This window comes from Mustelus asterias, chromosome 15 (assembly GCF_964213995.1).
Source record: "Mustelus asterias chromosome 15, sMusAst1.hap1.1, whole genome shotgun sequence".
Taxonomy (NCBI): domain Eukaryota; kingdom Metazoa; phylum Chordata; class Chondrichthyes; order Carcharhiniformes; family Triakidae; genus Mustelus; species Mustelus asterias.
The window spans coordinates 59066641-59081623 of record NC_135815.1 but is presented as its reverse complement, the minus strand read 5'-3'; the positions used below and the strand labels follow the sequence as shown (position 1 = coordinate 59081623).

Sequence of the window (14983 nt, the reverse complement as noted above, 5' to 3'; positions counted from 1 at the left end):
CTGTGAAGAAGGGTCTTGCCAGGTGAGTGCATCCTGGGAATCCATTCTAGCAGAGCCTCCCCTCTCAAAATAAACTCTGTCCTTCAAACAAATAAAATCTCCTCCCCAATAGTGACCCTAGATCTAGGCAAGAAAACACAATTTTGTTCTGAAATAAAATCATGTGCAACAGATCTACACCGAAGCTCAGCTGACACAGCACTGCTGTTCTTAATCATGTACCTGCCTCAGTGTTCCGTGAAGCTTTGCTCTGTGATTTTCCCTTACTTGAATGTACAGACAATCCAAATCAAAAATGCAAAAAACTGCCCACAACTGGACCCTTATCCAGTGCCACAAAATTCTGAATGACCTGCAAATTGGGCTGTGTGCTAGAAACCAAATGACCTTTTTTGAAGTACACAGATCAGTCAATATCTGTTCAGGGAGTAAAACATATCATGATATTTCAGGTGTAACCCTTCAGCAGAACTGATGATTAGGAGAAAACATATTTTAAAAAGAAATTAAAACAGAAAAATGTCTCAAATATGGGATTCAGTAAAATACTTTTTATACAAGTAAATTGCTCTTATCAAAAAACAAAGTCTTTCCTTTTTGTCACTTTCAATTTATGGAACTAGCTTTAGTTCATTCAGAATTCAAACTTACCTTAATAATTTTGGACCCCATTTTAAAGGATCCAGTGCTTAGTTTCTGAAGAGCACGGAAAGCATCTTGTCGATGAACCATGCAAACATATGCACATCCTCGAGGGGGTATCATCTAAAAGGAATATGAAGTGCCGATTATGATATATATATTGCAACTCGGTATAGGGTGTACAAGGAATAATTTCAAATTTTATAGTTGACAAGAAACTCAGGAATATAATAAACAATGAGCAGAATAGTCACAGATTTAAGGTGGACATAGAATCCAAAGGTGTGCAGGTTAAGTGGATTGGCCATGGTAAATTTGCCTCATATTGTCAGGGGACTAGCAGGATAATTACGTGGAGTTACGGGATAAGGCCTGGGTGGGATTGTGGTCGGTGCATACTCGATGGGCTAAATGGCCTCCTTCTGCACTGCAGGGATTCTATGAAAGGGGCAGAAAAATGGCAAATGAAATTTAATGCACAGAAGTAGGAAGTAATGTATTTTAATACAGTAAGGAAAAGGAAGTCAGGCAATTTAAATTAATGCTACAACTCTGAAGGGGATACAGGAACAGTGGGATCTGGGGGTGTATGTACTCAAATTCTTAAAGTGGAAGGACAAGTTGAGAAAGCTATTAGAAAAGCATATGGCAACTTTTATTTTTATAAAGGGAGCCATAGAGTACAAAGAAAGGAAGTTATAAGTATTTACAAATCACTGCTTAGAAGTGTCCAATTTTAGGTGCAATATTTTTGGAAGGATGTCTAGACCTTAGGATGGACACAGAAGTTTGCTAGAATGGTACCAGGATTACATGGAATATTTAGAGAAGCTGGGGTTGATGTTCTTGTGAGTACAGAAAACTGGAGATTTAATAGAGGTGTTTTAACAAAGTAAATAAGGAGAAACTGTTTCCAGTGGCAAAGTCAGTAACCAGTGTACTCAGATTTAAGGTAATTGGCAAAAGAACCAGAGATGAGATATGGTTTTTTCCCTTTAAATAGGAGCTGTGATGACTGGAATGCATTGTCCGTAAGGCTGGTGGAAACAGATTCAACAAATTTCAAAAGGGAGTTGGATAAATATTTGAAATTGAATAACTTGCAGGTGTTTGGGGAAATATAGCAGTGTGGGACTAATTGGGATAGGACTTTTAGGGATTAAGCCACTATGGGCTTCCATGTGGTACCATTCTATGCGTTTACACAGAGCAATACAGGCTTCTGAATGTTGCCCAAGGAATGGATTTTCCTACTTTACCTTGACTGACTTGTGTCCAGTGCTTGGACTCAAGAATACATGCATCTCCAGAATATTTCTTACCTCCGGGACATATATTATTTTGCATAATACAGTAACAACCCAGAGATCAAGGAGCTTTTTAAAAAAAGCATGCATGCACACATTCCTAAAACTCTATTATTTTGGTTCGGTCATTGTTTATTCTATCTTCATTAATCAAGTTTACTCAGTTCCTACTGACTCATTGCTCTATCAGTCATTAATAAAATCAGGTCCATAACACTTGCATTTCATTTCCAGATCAACTTGAAATTGATTTGAAATTGCATTTTCAGCCAAGCAGCAGAAAGATCAAGGAAACTCAATTTGATAAAATTCCTACTTTTTTGGGACAACTGCAATTACTGAAATCTACAGAAGGGACTTGCCAGGAGGCCTGGTAGTGAGAACTTTTCATAAATATCATCCTGTCGAAGATGTGCAAACCAGATGCCAAGAATCATTAAATGTGAAACCAATTCTACATTATACATTCTAGCATGTGTAAATTATTTATAAATATCTCACCTTCAAATTCTGGCCAGTGCAAGGAGCAGCAGGGAAAATGTGTGTGAAAAATTACTGAATGAGAAACTGATTTTTATAACAGGCATTAAGCGTCAGTCATCCAGCGTCAATCACAATCAGAACTTATGTTTACACTGGTTGGCACAAATTCCTGGTTAGTCATTGCAGCAGTCCCTCAATACTGTCTGGGAATGTCACCTTGGATTATGTGCTGTGGAGTCCTGGACTGAACCCAAAATCTTCTGACTCTGTAATACCAAAGTATTACCACTGTGCTATGGAACACTTATTGCATGGACTACATAATGATCTTATTGTTCCTACACTGCCATTCAAGAGAAATCTGTTAAAAAAATGCTGTTTTTTTCTCACAAAAATATCAAATGTTATTTATATACTGCCACAAATAAATAAATCAATACTCACATTTATTGATTCAATCTGGCCGAATTCCTCAAAGAGGTTTGTTATATCTTGCTGTGTTGCCTTCTTGTCAACCTGACCAACCCATAGTGTGGTGCTGCATACTGAAGTGCAAGTGTGAAATAAAGAGAGAAAAGTCAAAAAAGACAAATGTACATAAAAAGCTACTGTTGACCCACAGCATTCACTTTTTGCCATAATAGGAACAAGACATGAAATTGAAATACAAATTTCTATGCAATAAGCTGGAACATGACCTGATAAAAATACAAACTTGTATTACACTTTCAGTGACCCTAAGAAGCCATAAAGCCTTAACAGCTAATACGTGCGTACAAAATGTAGTCATGGTTATAGTGTAGAAAATGTGGCAGTGAAGATTCTACAAACAGCAATCTGATAATGACCAGATCATCTGTTTTAGTAATGTTGGAAATGTTGAAGGAAAAAAACTTCCCTGTTTTTATTCAAAACAATGCAATGGGATCTTTTACAATCACTTGAGGCCTTTAGGGCTTCAATTTAATGTCTCATCTGAAAGACAGCACTTCCAACAATACAGCAGTACTGCACTGGAGTGTATGCAAGTCTCTGGAGTGGGATTTGAACCGAAGAGAAGTACTAATGAGCCAATACTGGCACTTGAAAGCTTTCACTTGCATTCACCTAGGAAATCTATGCTATAGGCTTGCAATGATTTTAACATCCTTTCAAAACACAGTGCCCAAAGCTGCATAATACTCTTGCCTTGGCCTAATAACTTTAATTTTTAAATGTCTGGTTTTAATTCCCTGAAAGTGAGAGACTAGGTAAATAATGTTGTTTATTCAAAAATAAAATGCATTTGGCATCATTATGCCCCATCCAATGTCATGCATTTTTCACTGATTTGTTTTAGAACAAGGTTGAAAAATATTTGGTCTGTGGACCAGAGTCCAGTCCATCAAATGTTTCCATCTGTTCTGCCAACCAATGTTCAAAACATATGAACACACAAGTACAAGTGGAAGTGACAGATGCAATAGTGAGTCTATCAGCAGCAAACATGGAAGAGAAATAGTCTTTGACTGGAGGAGCAACAAGCAGTGGGAAGAGGTCACCGTGCTCAGCTGAGATCTGAGGACTGGAGCGGTGAAAAAAATAGCAGAGTGAGAGTGCACACGGGCGAAGGGGCGGGTGGCTGGACCAGAAGGGGCAGGCGGGCGTCAGCTGCAAGGGAGGGGCAGACCGGACCGATGGCGGCAAAGGAGCGGCTGCCTGCTATGAATATTCAGTAAGGTTCAATATCTTTTGAGGAGCAAGATTTAGCAGTCAGATCTCATGAGATATTTACAGGTGACATTGTGCCCACAAACACCAATGATGACAATGTGATGCTGGAAGCATAGGTAATGGATTATATTATCATCACATTTCTCTCATCTTTCAGGATGCAGGTAATGGATTCTCCTTAAGCTGAAATCAAAACTTTCAATGTCTGGATTGGGATTATAAGGCCATACAGTCTTACCCGGGGGTTTAGAGAGAACATTGGGGGAAAACAGGAAGTGGTCCCAGAAAAACTCTTGTCAGTGGATGGGGGTACTGATATGTCAAAAAAAGTTGAATGAGTGGCGATGGAGCAAAAGGAAAATATTGGTGTCAAATAAGTGGAAGTTAAATGCAGAGTATACAGTTAGAGGAGATCACAAAAGAGAAAAAAACAAACACATCAAATTATGTAAAAAAAAGCGAATACCATGTCACTTTGCCAGTAAACAATTTCCTTCAATCAGCTACCAGCTGGGTAGTTAATCGGGTGGAGACAAAATATTTGACATAATCACTTGGACAATGTGACTTTTACTGAGAGAAGAATTCCCAGCCATGAACTAAACAAGGTAACTGGAATACACAAGTCATGACCATACTGGGCAATTGGGAAGAGGTCAGGTGACAAGCCAACCCCCTTTGTGTGTGTTTATGCACCTGCTTTTCTTGCAGAACAGAATTGAGACCCTGAAGCAACAAAACTGAATGGGTCTCTTCCCCTTTCTCTAGCTAATGTGTAAGTTTTGAATCCTGTCCGCTGATTTTATTTATCCAGGTATTGCAGATATTTTAAAAAGAACTTACCATGGCACTGTCTTCAGAAGAAAAATTGTTTGTCTACAGCTTTAAACCGCCTTTGCCAAAAGCAGCAAGACCACAAAGAAAAAGCAGCAGGAACACCAAGTTCAGCCTGAAGCTACCAAGTCACCAACCTTCCAGGTATTCTCCTTCAATTTTACTGGACTCTGTGAATTTGTGCATCCATGTGTGTAGATCAAAGCATCTTTTTACTATTTAACTGACACTGGGTTAAGTACAACTAAAACTATCCTCTTTAATTTTCAATAACGAATTGTGTCTTTTATGGTCTCAGCAGTAAACAGTTAAACACTCACGAAATTGGAAGTTATATTGTTTTTTAAAAAAATCTGCTGTTGTCAAACAAATAGGGGAAAAATAGGGGTGCCATTCAACCCTATCTCACCTGATTGTAGCACAGTACAGAAGGGATAGGTGAACAGGACTTGGTGCAAATTAGGAGACAGGTAGCAGAGTTACTATGTACCCAGTAGTGACCCCCTGAGGTAGTCACTTTCAGTTTGAAGTTGCAGTTGCTTTGATGGCTAAAACAGTTTATTTTAAATATGTGGACTGGCAGATGGAGTTATAATTTCTAATTATAATCATGTGTGAAGACCAGTCCCAGAAGATGAAGATTATTAAGTGGTTTGGTAGGTTATGTTTTCATGCTTTAAATGTAACAGATATCTCACAAAAGAGGCCCTATGGCACAGTATCAGAGTTCCGGTTGCTAGTTTACAGTTCTAGTGTAACAGAAGCAAATTATGGGAAGACTTATGTCCACATACATTATTTATTTTTAAATTTACTTTCTTTACACAAAAAGGCAATGAAGTTACTGTGAAAATCCCCTAGTCGCCGCACTCCGGCGCCTGTTTGAGTACACCGAGGGAGAATTTAGCATGGCCAATGCACCTAACCAGCATGTCTTTCGGATTGTGGGAGGAAACCAGAGCACCCAGAGGAAATCCACACAGACACAGGAAGAATGTGCAGAGTCTGCACAGTCACCTAAGTCAGGAATCGAACCTGGATCCCTGGCGCTGTGAGGCAGTGGAGCTAACCACTGTGCCACCGTGCCGCAAATAATCTAAACTTAAAAGGTCTAGTCTACATATTTGTTAGTTGAAACTGTTGATGTCCAGACTACAAAGCAACTCTGAAAAGGAAATGCTAAACATTGTGCTTGAATCCTAGTTCTAGTGGTATTTTAGTATCTTGCTGTCATTTTACATAGGATATATGGCACAGAAACAGGCTATCAGCCCAACCATCCTTGTTGGCATTTATGTTCTACTTCATCTTCCTCCCATCTTTCCATATGCAAATTATCATTGTAACTCTCAATTTCCTTCTCCTTCTCTTGTCTAACTTTTCCTTAAATGCAAATGTACTATTAACTTCAACCAATTCCTGTAGTAGCAAAATAATACTAAAGCAAAATACTGTGGATGCTGGAATCTGAAACAAACAATGTTGGAAAATCTCAGTAGGCCTATGATAGCAAGCCTTACATTCTCACCACTTTTCAGTGCCTCTATATTCTTTTGATATTTTTCCACCCAGAACTACAAAGTTCAAAACAGGTTTAGCATAACTTCCCAACTTCTCAATTCTAGCCCTTTAGTAATAAAGCCTAGTACTTGCTTTTAAAAAAAAATGGTCTGTGGCACAACCTTTGGTGATTAGAGCAATTTCACTCAGATCTCTTTGTCCCTTTATCTCACTCAGACTTACAAATTCCAAATAAGTGACTATCCTATTCTTCATAACATAATGTTTTGTAATTTGTCGCATTCCTTCCTAGTATTGACTCTCCTCCCCGACTTGGTGTCAGCCACAAATTTAGAAGTTGTGTTTTTGATTCTGAAGTACAAATTGTTTATGTAAATTGTGAATAGCAATGGTCCCTGTATTGATACTTGTAGAACACCACTTTCTAGCTTCTGCCATTCTGAATAACTACTCCCACACTTGGCTTTCTGTCTTGAAACCAGCTCGCAATCCATTCTGCTTTGTTCCCTAATTCCATATGGTTTCACCTTATTAATCTGCTTTGGGGGCAATGTATCGTGAACCTTTTGAAAATCCAGATAAATTATACCTACTTCCTATAATCCCCAGGGCATGTTTTGTCCCCATATATAGGTATTATGTTAACTTTTGCCAGTCTTCTAGTACGAGACCTTTAGTCTAACAACTTAAATACATGCAGTAATGCCTCTACTATTTCTTGCCTAGATTTTTAAAAAAACGTGAGGATACAATCTACCTGGACAAGGGCTTTATCTTCTGAGTTTGTTTATTCAATATATTACCTCCTCACCCCACACATTATCTTAAAACTCATCTCATAATTGAATGCCATGTCCACCTGTTCTACTTCCCTGGCAAATATCGAAGGCAAATAATTATTTAATCTTTCTGCCAGCTCTCTATTGTTACCTGTGATATTAACCTCTATCACAGCATTCTTTTGTTTATTTTTTATGCCTATAAAATATTTATTTTGTGCTCCTTGATAATTTAGTTTCATAGCTTCTCTTTGCCTTCCAAATTGTTCTTTTGACTTCTCTCCTCATATTCCCTCTTACTATATGTTCCTCTGCTATCGATGTGCTACTATGTATTACTGATTCCAATAGTGAATCTTCCCCTGTTGGACTTTTTATGTACCGGGTTAGAAAGCAGTCCTGTACAAATTGTAGGAACTCCATTCCCATTTCCCACCTCTTCTATCCAATTGATATTAGAGTGCCTGTTTTTACATTATCTTTCAACTGTAAATAAACTTGACCAAGTAGCTTAAGCCTGTCCACATTTCAGGTAGTGTTTTATTTTTTCATCTCTGGTGCACATTTGAGAGCACCTCACATATGATCCAGTAGGCATTTTACCATGGTGAGAAACTAATCCCTTAAGCCATCTTAATTCATATAGGGCAATGAAAAAAAAGCATATTTTGATTCATGGTCAATTCTGTATCAGACATGTTTCAGTCTCTTCTCCAAGTCAGAAAGTTGTGTGTTCAAGTCTGCTTCAGGACTAGACCACAAAAATCAAGGCTGACACTTCAGTGTAGTAATGAGAGAACTTTGCATTATGAGAGCTGTCACCTGGCAGATGAGATTTTAAACAGAAGCCCATCTGCTCTCTCAGGTGGACCTAAAAGATCCCATGGCACTAACTTGAAGAGGAGGAGAGTTCTCTCCAGTGCACTGGTCAATATTTTCCTTCAGTCAAGATCACAAACTTCTGTTCGTTTTTGAGAGAGTTTGCTACGAGCAAAGTGATTGTTCAGTTTCCAATATTACAACAATGACAGTGATTACACTTCCAAAATACTTAGTTGGCTGGAAAACATTTTAGAACTTGCTGTGGCTGTAAATGGCACTAGATGAATTTCAGTCTTTCATTCAGAACTGATTCTGCTTCAGGAAATTACTGCCCAGTCAATGCAATAGCAAGTATTGGTTAAAATCCTGAATTTGAACAGTCCATTTAGGTTTTAAATCTGTTCTACATAACTGCAAAATTGTAATTAACCACCTTTAATGGTATAAAGAATTGATATAAAATATGGAATAAATTTATTTTCATCTAACATCCACCCGACAAAATACATCATTCCTTATTCTAAGTCACTGACTTTTCTTCACCTAGTCTACTAAAAAGGTACGCAGTATTGACCAGTACAATTTGCAGACTAGTCAGTGTTTTGGCTAAGGCAACAACATTTCAATCACATACATTTTTGTAGAAAATATCCAACATACACTAGAACTATGGGACGGCACGGTAGCATAGTGGTTAGCACTGCTGCTGCACAGCTCCAGGGACCTGCGTTTGATTCCCGGCTCGGGTCACTGTCTGTGCGGAGTTTGCACATTCTCCCCGTGTCTACGTGGGTTTCCTCAGGGTGCTCCGGTTTCCTCCCACAGTCCAAAGATGTGCGGGTTAGGTTGATTGACCAAACTCAATTGCCCCTTAGTGTCCCGGGATGCGTAGATTAGAGGGATTAGCGGGTAAATATGAGGGTTATAGGGATTAGCGGGTAAATATGTAGGGATACGGGGATAGGGCCTGGGTGGGATTGTTGTCAGTGCAGACTCGATGGGCCGAATGGCCTCTTTCTGCACTGTAGGGTTTCTATGGTTACACTAGAACTATACAGGTAAACATGCTTCACTCATATTTACTTAACATCTACTATCATTCAGTAATCAAGAAAGTAAAACAGTCATAATGATCAAAAAACACTTGCCCTTACTTTCTACCTCACCATTTTAGCAACAAATGAATAAAAATAGATGTGCAAATGCCATTCAAATTCTAAGTACTGTGATTGCATGCCCAATGACAATTTCAATTACTTAATTTATATACTAATTAGAAATGCAATTAAACATATTTTGATTCGCAATTAGCCAAGTATTTAACTGATCAGATGTTGAACTACATTTGGTATACAAGTGCCATATCACAGTTGACTGTCCTTAGGTGGCAAGCTAAGACCAGGAAAGCTTTCAATTTTGAATCCTGAATCTCTCTCATACAATATACTGGTTCATCAATTTATGGTAGTTAGGATGTTTTAATCAATAGTTGTCAATTTTCATAGTTTTAATAAACTACAAAGAACGATCATATTTACATCTTTGCATTCCTACCTCTTTTTAACTCTGTAAAAATGCAAGTGGTTTTTTAAAATAACTTTTTAAAAAATCCCTGCAGTGCAAGAGGCCACTTGGCCCATCGAGTGTGCACTGACGCTGAAAAAGCCCACTGCTCCGTCCTACTCCCCATAACCCCACACATTTACCATGGCTAATCCACCAAACCTACACATCTTTGTACACCATGGGGCAATATAGAGATATACAGCACAGAAACAGGCCCTTCAGCCCAACTCCTCCATGCCAACCCCTTTCCCAGACTGAACCTGTCCCATTTGTCTACGTTTTGCCCACTTCCCTCCAGCGACGGAGAGAGGGAGAGAGAGAGAGACGGATAAATAAACTGCCTCAAACACGAGTCATATAGCATGGCCTAGCCACCTAATCTGCACATCTTTAGACTGTGGGAAGAAACCACAGCAACCAGAGGAAACCCACATAGACATGGGGAGAACGTGCAAACTCGACACAGATAGCCAGCCAAAGCTGGAATCGAACCCAGGTTCCTGACACTGTGAGGCTGCAATGCTATATTTTATTGTAAGGCACAGGTTTGTTAAAATAATGGACTAACTGATGCAACGATATCTGATACAAACAATTGTCTATTGCATCATGTGAACTATTGCGGTAGGCTGATTTATGGAATTGGGAAAGACTGGAAGTGCAGTGAACTACAAACATAAATGGGGAAACACAATTCATTTCAGTATCTCCAAAAAACTCTTGTGCAGAACACAACAACAACATGCTACATGTGCAGCCAGTTGTATTATAAGCATTTTCTGTCCTGTATTGAATAAAAAAAGCAAACCTTTGTTAAACAGCAATCCTTTCATAATTACATACCGCTAAGTGTTTTTGAACGGATTGGTGGTAAACCCTTTTTCTGGCGTTCCTTTTCACGTTCCCTTGCGCGTCTTTCGCTAGAGTAAGATCGAGATGATTTCCTTTTTCTCTCTTTTGACCTTGAGCGAGAACGTTTACGATGCTTGCGTTTCCGAGATCCTGATCGGGACCTGGACCTTTTCTTACGTGGTGACCTAATCAAAAATTTCATAAGAATTAACAAAGGTTTTAGATATTACATTTAATACCTTATAATTTGCAGATTATCTACAAAAATATTTTAATTAATACTCTAAATAAACTGCCTCAAACACGAGTCATAAATACTGCACCTTGAACGAGATCTTGAGTGTGTCAGAGATCTTGAACGTACTAAAGGTTTCTTTTCTTCATGCTGAAAGATTTCCTCTTCAATAAGGTCCTGACCATCAGGTGCATCAATATCCATATCCTTAATAACCCAAGGTATCATTAAAAACAAAGGTAGCAATTAATTCAAGGGTCAACGAAGTGCAGACCTGTTAAAATGTTTCTAATGCTGGGCCAAGTATTGAATATCAACTGCTTTAAAAATTACACTGAAGGGCATCAAATATAGGGAGTGTGTGCCAGGTACAACTGCATTTTCTAGTTCCAAATGCTGCATAAATTTTCTGGCATGCAGTGTATGAATGGATACCTATATCACTACCCACATTTTCCAAGGATTAATGCAAAAATAATTGCTCCCATTAAATGCTGCCTCACAATAATATTTACTTAATGAATCTGCAAGACCTTTCTCTATACCATGGGTTCCCAAACTGGGGTCCGTGGAACTCCACTGTTCCACGAGAGGCCTCCAGGGATCCATAGTTCTGGCAGTTAGTGACAAAAAGGTAGGCTTTTTTTAAAAAGTGCACGAATGAAAATTACAAATCAAAGAACAAAGATCAAATTAACCAATCAGAGACCATCCTCTCAGAGCATTGGCTTCTGATAGGCTCACGAATCAGCTTATCAGTAGCCAATGCTCGGAGAGGCAGGGTTCTGGCCAATTTGATTTGTTTTTCTATTGCTGGGCAGAAAAGCAGCTGAGCGAGCAGAGCAGCAGCCTGTGCGGTGAAGGCAAGTACTCTTACTCAGTAAGAGAAATTGTTACCTTGGTAGTGTCAACCACATCCTGACAACACAAAAATGTAAATACTGGAAAATAAACATAATGCTATGTAAGGGGGGCTTTGGGAGGGCATTCACTGGGGGGTTTGGGAGGGGAATCATGTGAGAGTGCTAAAACTTGTCAGTGACATGATGAGCAAGTTTGGGGGTTCCCTAATGTTCTAGGGAGGTCACAATGGTTTCCGTGGCTAGAAAGGTTTGGGAAATGCTGCTCTACGCTATTTCCTCTCTCCAAAATGGTAGAGGATGGTAAACGGTAGTAAAAATAAATTTTACTCAATACCAACATTAATTACCAGGCAATAAATTAATGAGACATTCAGGTGATATTGTCCAAATACTGTCAAATGTACTTGAGATCGTAGGACTATTTCCACTGTAACAGAGAGGGTATTGCATTTAGGGACATGACAGGCTGAATGACCTCCTTCTATGCTGTGACCATTCGATAGTTCAATGAAATGCCTTGATTCAAACCAACTCCTTTATGCAAATTTCCTTTGGAGAATGGAATGTGTTTCAACGACTCCTTTTGACAAAAAAGATTAATGCATTTTTTGAGGAATGTGCTTAGAAACATTTGAAGCAGAGAATGATAAAAGGCCAAGGGGATTCATGGGGTGCTTTGGGAAGGGATTCTGGGGGCAAGGGGTAAAAAGAACTCTGGGAGGGGAATCATGTGAGTGGGCTAAAACGTGTTGTTGACATGAGGGGTTCCCTGAAGCTCTTGAGAGGTCATGAGGGATTCCATGGTTGGAAAACCCTGCTCTACACCATTTCCTCTCTTTAAAATGGTACAGAATAGCAAAAGGCAGTAAAATAATTGGAGAGAAGAATAGATTAGGTTTTGATTGTTCTAGCTAAGACTTGACATTGATGACAGGGCAAACAGCCTCCTTCAGCAGGGTAAACTCTAGCAGAGATAAAATTAATGTTCCGAACTCAATTGTATGTATGGCAATTTTTAAATAACATATATAATGTTGAGGCAATTATATTTAATTTCCAGTTCTCTTATTCCACACTTAGCAAGATAATTGTCGAAGTCAAGATGTCCTATCCAGTTGATCCCAGGAGATCCTGAATAATTAGCAAATGTGATGAAAACCACTCCATGGAGTGATGTTAATAGAGGCGTCCTTTTAACAGAACAAAAGCAGCGCCAGTTTTAATATCACAGATTCAACAAAAAAGTCAAATATTTTTTCATTAATGTGCATGCCAAACCGGAGGCTGACTATCATATTCAATGTATTTTGTAATTTCACAAAATTGTCTCTACCTGTTGCTGTTGCTCAAGAGGATCCTCCACTCTGATCTCCTGCTCCTGTTGCTGATGGTGAGTGCTGCTCTGGGAAGGGGTCACTGACTGCTCAGATCCAAAAGTTACTTCCTGATTGTCCAAAGTTGTAGTCTGCAAAATAAAGTATTTCATAAATACAAATCTGTACACCAAGGTTCAGTCTCTATAGCCCACGTGTTCCGAAATACCCTTTTGGTTATCAAAATACAACATGTACAGATTTTCTTTTACTAGAAACAAAGAATTTAACCATAACAATTTCCACAACAAATGATTTTTTTTTTGACACCAGTATAAACATGGATTTATGCCATGTATGAAACTATGGTACATGGGTTCCAAAAAATTAAGGCCCAACATACATAATTACAATTCATCCCATAATTCATGGATTAATAGTATAAAAAAGAATGTCCCGTCCCTACTTTTTGCATGCAAGTTATGGTGAGTTAACTGCAAAACAATGAATTTGATGATATTGAATATATTGAAATATTGAAATGCATATTGTTAAAAGTGCAAATCATTAACCATGAAAACTGCAATTTATAGCAAATTACTATGAATGTTGCAACTTAGAAATATATCATTTATGGGCTGTAAGATAAATCTAGCTTGATACATTGCAAAGAATATAAAATACTGAATCTTGAATTACTTCTACAGCTACATATTCTGAACAAGTGTGTTACAAAGTTCATATACTTTTTATTACAATCTTTGTAGCTAAATTGCTGCAAATCTGTCTCAAAATAAATTCCAAAGTACAAGTATTGGAAACAGGCCAAAAAACTATGTGCTGATAACAGAAATGAAGAGAGGTGTGTATTGCTGCTTCACAAATTATGAGAAATCATTTGACAGTGAAGAATGAATGATGGTTTGCAGGAATGATGATTTGCAAAGTGTTGAAACAAATGTAGCCATTGTAAAATACTTAATTTGATCAATATATTTTGTGTTGCCAAGATTAAATATAAACAACTTTTAAGTCCTCATACTAAATGAAAATACAGGTATAGAGATAAATTGTTTCAAGGCATATCTTCACAGAGATCTGCATTGCCATCACTGCAAATGCATGTCTTTTCCTCTCAGTTTTGGGTGTGAACTGCGTTACTACTATAATTTGTGCCAATTATATTAACAATTATCTTTCATACTTCTGGCTGTACCTGCTGTTGCTCCATTAGCTGCTGGCGAAGTTGCTCAAAGTTTTGCTGCTGGAATTGCTCGGCCAGCTGCTGAAAAAGTGATGTGTTCATGGTCTCAGTTACAAGAGGTCTGTAAATCAAAGAGGTAACCATTTACCACTCGTGCAAAGAACAGCACTTCTATAAGAGGCTGAAAAGATAATGCTGAACTGGGGATCACGTTCATAGCTTGCAACATTCCTCTGGCTGCTCCGTAAATGTAATACATTGTGTCAAATCAAGTAATACAAACCAATAAAATCCAGCTCTGTGCTGATATCAAACTGGGGTGTAAGTTCATTACAATTGGTGAAAGGGAGAAACAATCAACCATGCCACTACTCAGTGTTCTCTGCTATTAAGTATGGGTGCTTACATCAGATTAACCATAATGATGCTCACCTGATGCTCAAACAGCACCGGAGCACTCACTATCAATAAAGCACTACTAGTCTGTTATCAGTGGAATTTCCAAGCCTGGTTTTGAAGACAAAAACTTTGGTGAAGACTGTTTATTTTTACTCCATTCTTAAAGTCGCAAAGCCAATGCGTAGAGCGGACAGGGCAAGCCCTTGATCGTCTTGCTTGCTCCAAAAACCAATTCAAATTGAATCTAATTCATGATCCCCACAAGAGAGACAAACAAGATCCCAAAGATCGTTTTACTGAGTTAAACTTTAAATCTTTAATTGTGCAATCAAAACTTTCCAAAACATAGTTCGCAAAATACACGCTTGCCTTGCAGCTTATATCGACAAAAATTGCACTTCATCTTTGTTTCAAATAACAATTTCTTATACAAATCAGTGTCACATTCTC

The 14983-nt window shown here is 38.4% G+C and overlaps 1 protein-coding gene across 5 annotated transcripts in view; it reads right to left on the bottom strand.

Annotated features, from left to right (window-relative positions):
* scaf8 (SR-related CTD-associated factor 8) overlaps positions 1–14983 on the bottom strand; it is a 179715-nt gene that overhangs the window by 16659 nt on the left and 148073 nt on the right. For 3 of the 5 annotated variants that reach the window (XM_078229955.1, XM_078229957.1, XM_078229958.1), the window contains 6 exons: positions 14147–14255; positions 12951–13082; positions 10843–10961; positions 10511–10704; positions 2877–2977; positions 652–765 (listed from right to left, as the gene is read on the bottom strand). In XM_078229955.1, coding sequence (XP_078086081.1) covers positions 652–765; positions 2877–2977; positions 10511–10704; positions 10843–10961; positions 12951–13082; positions 14147–14255 — 769 coding nt within the window. Of the gene's footprint in view, positions 1–651; positions 766–2876; positions 2978–10510; positions 10705–10842; positions 10962–12950; positions 13083–14134; positions 14256–14983 lie in introns of all 5 variants that reach the window. The other 2 variants (XM_078229954.1, XM_078229956.1) reach the window with 1 other exon arrangement.